This window comes from Mustela nigripes, chromosome 16, assembly GCF_022355385.1.
Source record: "Mustela nigripes isolate SB6536 chromosome 16, MUSNIG.SB6536, whole genome shotgun sequence".
In the NCBI taxonomy this organism is placed as follows: Eukaryota; Metazoa; Chordata; class Mammalia; order Carnivora; family Mustelidae; genus Mustela; species Mustela nigripes.
In genome coordinates this window covers 17,288,128-17,295,690 of record NC_081572.1, presented here as the reverse complement: position 1 = coordinate 17,295,690, position 7,563 = coordinate 17,288,128, and the positions used below count along the sequence as shown (strand labels likewise).

At 47.8% G+C, this 7,563-nt stretch overlaps 1 protein-coding gene across 1 annotated transcript in view; it reads right to left on the bottom strand.

The window, feature by feature from the left end:
• Positions 1–4,834: 4,834 nt before the first annotated feature.
• Positions 4,835–7,563, bottom strand: part of LOC132004112 (mucin-2-like) — a 52,090-nt gene continuing 49,361 nt past the window's right edge. The window contains exons 15-18 of the mRNA XM_059380215.1: positions 6,987–7,036; positions 5,373–5,427; positions 5,149–5,291; positions 4,835–5,048 (exon numbers count right to left, since the gene is read on the bottom strand). Of these exons, the coding sequence (XP_059236198.1) occupies positions 4,946–5,048; positions 5,149–5,291; positions 5,373–5,427; positions 6,987–7,036 (351 nt within the window). The 3' untranslated portion in view covers positions 4,835–4,945. The remainder of the gene's footprint in view (positions 5,049–5,148; positions 5,292–5,372; positions 5,428–6,986; positions 7,037–7,563) is intronic.

The window sequence follows — 7,563 nt, the reverse complement described above, 5'->3', positions numbered from 1 at the left end:
CAACCCAATATCAAAAAAAAAGTTTACACCTCAAAAATTATAAAAAAAAAAAAAAGGAGAAAAAAAACCCCCCCCAAAATTTTTTTCCCCCCCCCCCCCCCCCCCCCGCCCACCCTTCTGAGCCAGCTCACTGGGGCTGGTTATTTCTGGCTGAATCTTCTGGTGCTTATCTCCACCTGTCCTGTGCTTCTAGCTCTTGATTTACCCATTTTAGTTACTGTCAGCAGACTTCCTCCTAGTAACACAGACAAGTAGTTCTTTAACAACCCAGACCATTCTTGGGGTTTGGTTACGTCACTTTTTGGTTACATCACTCTGTAACGTAACCAAGTTCACAAAGACACATCACTTGTTAACTGGTTAACACTGGTAGTGTTAACAGAACTGTGACTATGTAAATATTGTTGGCGTGGCCCTCTGTCTGGGTTCTGTCCTCCCCTGCGCTCCAGCTCTCTTCTCGACCTGTCCCACAGCTTTCACCCTGGAATCTTCCCTCGCTGCTTCCTGGGTTGGCCTTTTCCTGGTTCCCTTCTCTTCTTTGCTTTCTTTACTCTCTCTCTCTGCTGGACCACATCTGCAGTTAAGAATCCCTATCGAATATTAAAAAACAGAAGAGTCTTTGGACCTCCTAATGATAGTAGTTATACCTTTAGGACCTACTAATTGGGAAAAAATACTTCAGGACCCCAAATTATCATGGACTCCTGCTCCTAAGTGAATTTGTGTTTTACTTACATTCGCATCTGTGGGTGTTCCTTAAATCTGGCTTCAGCCTCTGATTCTCCATTATCACCTCACCTCCTTATCTCCCAGTAAGACAACCTCCCTCTCAACTTTCAATTCAGTCTCTGTACTTTAACTGGACTTAGGTACTGGTTTAAGGCCTGACCTCACATTTGCACGTGACCATGGTGGGCCAATCAGAGTCTCCTCTTCCCACATACGGTGTCCAAGCTTTAAGGATGGGTTTTCTTCTACATCAGTGTCCCTCAAATCCTGGAACCAGAGGAAAGCACAACTGAGGGATAGATGGGGAGAAGATGATGCTGTTTGAGCCCTAGATGCAGCCAGCGCTTAGGCTTCCCTGGTATATGAGCTGATACATTGTATGACATTTTTGGTTAAAGCCTATTAGTTGGCTTTCACTTGGAACATAAAGAACAACAAGTGATGTGTCTTTGTGAACTTGGTTAAGTTACACAAGCCGTATTTATATTCATGTATGCTGACCAACAGCTCACAACAACACTAGGTTCCCTATCCGTCTGCTTTTATCAGCCCGAGCCCGAGATAGCTTGACATTGAATAGTCCCATTTAGGGACTGGAGGAAGCAATTTATCATGAGTCACTGCCCTAAAATATACTTTCAACCCACATGCCCTGTCCCTGGAATTCAGTAGCGATGGTGGGATTCTCTGGGGTTCATCCTGGCTCTCTTCAAATGGTTCTCCTTTGGAGTGTGAAGTCTGTGGGGAAAGGCAGCAATTAAGCAAAAGCACCTGCTTTTGCCCAGAGAGCTGGCGAAAGAGATGATGAGAGGGGCCGGATGCCCCGTGGAGCCCTGGGGGCTGTGATGGTGAATCTCATTGTTCTTCAAATTATCTGAAGTCCATGCAGATTCCCTGTCCGAAGTCCATGCAAATGCCTCCCTCTTAGGATGTTTCAGGCAATGAGAATCTTTCTAGTTTCAAAAGGATTCCAGAGAAAGAAATTTCACTACTTTTTTTTTTTTTTTTTTTTAAAGATTTATTTATTTGGGTGGAGGAGGGGCAGAGGGAGAGAGAATCCTGAAGCAGACTCTCCGCTGAGTGTGGAGCTCCATGCAGGCTGATCCCAGGACCTCGAGATCATGACTGGAGCAGAAACCAAGAGCTGGTCGCTCAACCAGCTGAGCTACCCAGGCGCCCCTCACTACCCCGTTTTGATGTTTAACTTGTAGAGGCCCTTTCTTCTGGAGGTTCCTTTGGAAGCCAGTGGATACGGGATTCAGTGTAGACAAATTTATGTAAAAATCCCAGCTCCCAGTGGCATAGTCTCTTTGCAGCTTCTGGGGCAAACTCACAGCACATATGTTGACCTGTAGGAGGTCAGTTTATTTCATAAGGAAATCACATGTGGAGAATGAAGAAGTGGTCTAACATTCACCCAGTAAGATCCCTGAGTCATCACTACGAGCAGGGTCTGGTACTAGGCCCTGGGGAGAGGAAGGAGATGTGATTCTTGCCTTGTCAGGGTTCCTCCCCTAATAGAGAACTGCGGTGGGGCCTTCACACTGATGCGCTGTCTTTCCCTCTGCTCCATTTAGGGAGAACACCTAGAGGAACGGGGCCTTGGTACATAACCTCTAAACCAGGACTCGGTCTGGGCTTGAAGAGGCCTGATGAAGTTTCTGTCTCTTATTATGGCCTTTTATTATGGTTTCTTCTGGTAGTCCTTATAGCCTGGGCCCCAGAACCAACACAGGTGGCAAAGAGCTAGCCCTGCGGATCTGCAGACCAGCAGTGAGAGGCGGCGCTGGCCCAGCTGGCAGAACATTCCGGTACAGCTGTCCTGGCCATCCTGCAAGAACTGGTGTTTCAGTCCACTGGGTTTGGGGATGGTTTCTCAGTTAGCATTGTGGTGGCGAGGGATACCCAGTACACATACTCACTCCTTCATTAGGCTCCTTCACATTAGGCAGTAGAGACCCAACATAGCCATGTGGTAGATAAAAAGAAGCTTATTGCTCTCTCGTGTAATCATCTGGTTAAGCACGGCAGTCTGGGCTGGTTTGGTGGATCACGTGTCAGGGAGCCAGGCTCCTGTTTGGTGGCTCCACCATTCTGGGGTGTTGCCCACATCCACGTGAAGTCTTTATGCTGCTCACAGGTTGAAGTCTCAATTTCCTTTGGCCCTGGAAGCTGGAACCGTCCATGGTGTGGTGGCAGACCCCTCTCCAGCACTACCCTGGAATGCAGAAAGCCTTACCTTGAAGCACGGTTCCGCTTCCGCTTCAGGCCTCTAGGACTTCTCCTCTTCTTGAAGGAGGGTGCTCCCCACCTCCACCCCCAGGGGTGCTCTACCACCATCCCCCAGGGCTCAGCAACATCTCACCCCCACTAGGACCAGAGCTGGTCATGCCTGGTGTGCCCCAGGACCGAGAGGCCCCGTCTTCCATGGGGGCGGCCACCAGCCAGTGTGACCCTCTGGGACTCCCAATGGTAAGAACCTGGCGGAGCCTTCTGGTCATCTTCAGTCTGCCCTGCCCTGCCTTGCCCTCCCGCCCTCAAATCCCTGCTGACCTGCAGTCCTGACAAAGCCAGAGAACCTCAGCTTCCGCCAGCTCCCGGCTCTCTTTGCCCTACTTCAGTAGTTTGGTGAGCATAAGAGGGCGATGGATTCTTTCTTTCTCTAAATGCTAACCAGCCTCCTCCGAGCCCTCGTCTTCATTCAGCCTGGCTTGGCCTGTGAAGACTTGAACAAACACAAACATAGTTTTGAGCAGCTCTGGGCCACATCCTTAGTAGAACCCTAGCCTCCCTTAAAGTGCTGGAAGCCCACGAACCAGGTTTCACAGATTCCCTTGACAGCAGAGTTCTGCCACTTAACAGCGTACCTGTGTGAAATCTGGGAAGTGACGAGGAGCTGGAAGCCATTCTGTCCTCGTCTGCAGGGACAGATGCGCAGGCTGCACGCGGGACTCCATGCTCCCCGCTAATCACCTGGCTGGGGACTTTGGGGCGCTGCTGTGACCTCAGCAATCTTTTTAGGGACAGCAGCAGCTTTGGATTTATGGAGACCAACTGGTAAAGTCACGGGAAAGCTAGCAATGCAGTCCCCCAGGCCCCGATGTTCACCAGCGCCAGCCCCCACAGTGATTAGCACCAGTTACGTGTACGGACATCGATCATGACCTGAGCTGAAACCAAGAGTTGACCGTTTAACTGACCGAACCACCCAGGCATCGCAGGAGTGGAGGAATTCTTGCCTTTTCCAAAGATTGCACCGCGTTATCCCCTGGAATCATGCAGCTATGATCGGTGTTGGTGAGGAAGGTGGTGGTAGGTCTGGTGCTGGGCTGTGCTGGAGAGAGCCAAGCAGCGCACATCTGACCCTCAGTGGGGTCAGGAGACGCGAGGGCGGTATGAGGGCTGTACATGCGAATGGGTAAGTGGCCCCAACACTATGTTTTCTGCAATCAAGGCCTGAGGAGGGCAGTCTTGGGTAATTACTGCTCTCACATGTTCTTCTTTACCCTAGCCTTCAGCCCTTCCCTGCCAGCTACCCAAGGGTTGGGATTTTTTTTTTTTTTTTGTAAGAAAACAAACCAAAAAAACCCCAATGTGAATTATCTACTCCCTTCGAAGGGTGAAGAACCCTCAATTTGCCAAGACAGGGCACACATTTTGTGCACGAGATTGCGCACTTGGGAAGGAAGTTAGGGTTTAGGCCTGCCGTGGAGCTAGGCTCAGTGATTCAAATATTCTGGCAATGCCAAAGCCCTTACGGGAGGCGCCAGAAATAGATGATCTTCTCTGGGCAAGAGGTCAAGTGTGTTGTGAGTTACTGATATTTGGTGAGCCAGGGAAGAGAGCACCAGAATAAACTGCTCATTGATTTAATTACCCAGTCTACACCCCCTGAAGATATGTTTTCCAGTTTCCAGAGACTGATTTGCTCAGGGAAATGAGGGAGCGACACCACTACTCATCCTCCTTTGCCCGCGCGGCTCCAGGACGCCGGCACCCACGAGGGATTCTAGCTTCAGTCCTGCTCCTTGTGCCTGTGGTCCCTGTTCTCTCAATAATACATGTTTAACTGGTTCCATTTTTATTCCTTACCACGTGGCTAGAATTGGTTATGAACTTATACATTTTAATATGAGAAAAATAAGTATTTTACAGGCAATGCTGAGAAGCCAATATCAGAAAATAAACTCTGTAGGCGGCCTGAGGCAGGCTGGGCTCACTCGGTGACGGTCTCTGCGGCGGTCTCACTCTCCTCACCCAGCTCTTCAGCAGTCGAATCTGTGGCCTGAGTCTTCTCTGCTGTGGCTTCACTTTTCTCTCTGCAAAAAGGAGAAGAATGCCAAAGGCTTTTACTCTGCAAAGGGACAGTTCAACTTTCCATAGTTTCCTCATTTGATATAAGAACCGTAAATCAGGTACCCTGGTTCCTTGTTGAAAATCTCATCCTCATCAGAAGAATCCTTGTCATGTAACTTCTGTGCCATGTTTTTCTTGCGTGTGGCATTGAGAGGTCTGTACATGTCCCGAAGCCAAAGTGGCCGCCTTCTCCAGAAAAAGCCCTCCTAGAAAACAGAAAGGATGATGTTAATTCTGCATTTCCCGTGCTCTCTGCAGCCATGGGGCTTTATCCTGCTCAGATTTACCTGATTCTCATTTTCGGATGAGCATCTCTTCCGCAGCAGAGACCGAAAGAAGCCCCTTGGAGGAAATATATGCACAATTAGTGACTCATGCCGTATTCCATAACTCTCACAACGTGTATCTCTGGTCTTATTAGGACACCTCCATCCAGAATCACAGGAAGCAAAATCACTACAGATCTGGGATCTTGAAAATAATCCCAAGCATGTTGGGCTTCCAGAATTTTCCCACATCTATCCATAACAGCCCCACAATGTCTCTGGGGAGATCTTTGCATGTGGCTCGACATGGAATGCAGGCAGGATTTTCATCCCGCTCACCTGGGACCTTGGCCAAGTGCCCTCATGCAGTGAACAAACTGGGCAACTGCACAGAGAAAGCACCTTACTCTCTCCAGAAGCATTTTACAGTGGGCCCCAATGCACTCAGTCTCATAGGCATCATTTGCTGGGGAGCAGGAAGGAGAGGTGCTTCTATGTTCCTAGTTGCTTTATCCTGCAAGTTGAATTGCACCAAGAAAATGCCCGAGTCCAACCAGCAAAGTTATCTAGCTCACTGCCTTTCACACTGTAGGCTGTCACTGATGAATGAGTCGTGAAATGAGCTTAAAGGTCACAACCAGCACTAAAACACAAAATATTCTTTTTGAATACAAACAGTATAGAAAAAATGAGAGCGTATGGTAAGTTTGTCTTAGAAACTGCTCAGGTCTCTACGGTATGTGTGTACTGAGTTGTGACATAAAATGTAGCTCGCAGCCCACGGGCAGTGTAGTCAGAGAGGGAGTGCCCAGCTGGAAAGGAGTCATCTTCTGACACTCCACTAGCAGTATGACCATGGGACAATTTACCTTCCCCTGCTTCTTCTCCATTTCCTTATTATAAAAGGAAGAGACAAACTATTATCTAAGGCCTCTCCTAGTTACAATTCTATGGGGCCTGTACAAAGGGAATGGTGAGTGGGGACTTGAAAGCCAGGAGGAGGAGGAGGAGGAAGAGGGAAGTTTTCCTGCCACTTTATAGGAAGGAGTCATATATTCTGCCTTCCATCAGCCTTGAAGACTAGCCCTCTTTGCCCAAGATTTTGTGGCCCTCCCTACCCTTTCCCTGGAGCCTCTGAGAAGGCCTGATGCGCACTCCCAGCAGGAACCAGCACCTCCCCATACCACCCTCATTTTTAAAAAGACTGGTGATCAGGGCACCTGGGTGGCTCAGTGGGTTAAAGCCTCTGCCTTCAGCTCAGGTCATGATCTCAGGGTCCTGGGATCGAGGCCCGCATCGGGCTCTCTGCTTGGCAGGGAGCCTGCTTCCTCCTCCCTCTCTCTCTGCCTGCCTCTCTGCCTACTTGTGACCTCTATCTATCAAATAAAATAAATAAAATCTTAAAAAAAAAAAAAAAAAGACTGGTGACCAGCAGATGCTCTGTGCCAGTCTCCTCCTAACTCAGGTTTGGCTGGGGAGCTAATTTTGCTGGATCCAGGAAAAGCATTAGGCCAAATAAATGTTCTTTCTGCCTTTCGTGGTGTCCTGGGAGTAAAATAAGGGAACTGAAATAGAGAGGAGTTCTAAAATCTAGTTCTAAATTTCTACTTTAACAACTGCCAGACTATTATTTACCTTGAGTTTCCTTCTTTACCTTCCTCTGATGCTGTTCTATGAGAATAAATCTGTTTTGGAAGAAAACATGATCACAGTTACCCATCTCGATGACCACTGCATCCAGATCTTTTTCATTCCTTTGTATTTTAGGTCTTATCTAGCCAATGAGAGGATAACTTTTTTGAGGACCGGAATTCTGTTTGCTTAATAGTCCTCTGCTCTTCCACAATACCTAACTTGGGATCTTGTGTGCAGCTGGCAATACATTTTATTGGTGGTTTTAGATGACATTCAACAGATAATTCCTAATACAAATTCTAAGAAGAAGGAAAAGAAAAGTATCTACCAGAAACCTAAGCAGCAGCATTGTTTTACAGTCAAGGACAAGAGTGGGATGCCCATTATTCTGGCTACTATTCATCATTGTTGAGGAGGTCCTAATCAATGCAGTAGGAAAAATGAAGTATTAGGAAGAAACAAAACATATTTACCTATGAAATTATGAACAACCCAAGTGGCCCAAGAGAATCGACTAAAATTTTACTTAAGTATGAGAAGTCAATAAGATGGCTAGATACAAAATGGAGAGCTCAAC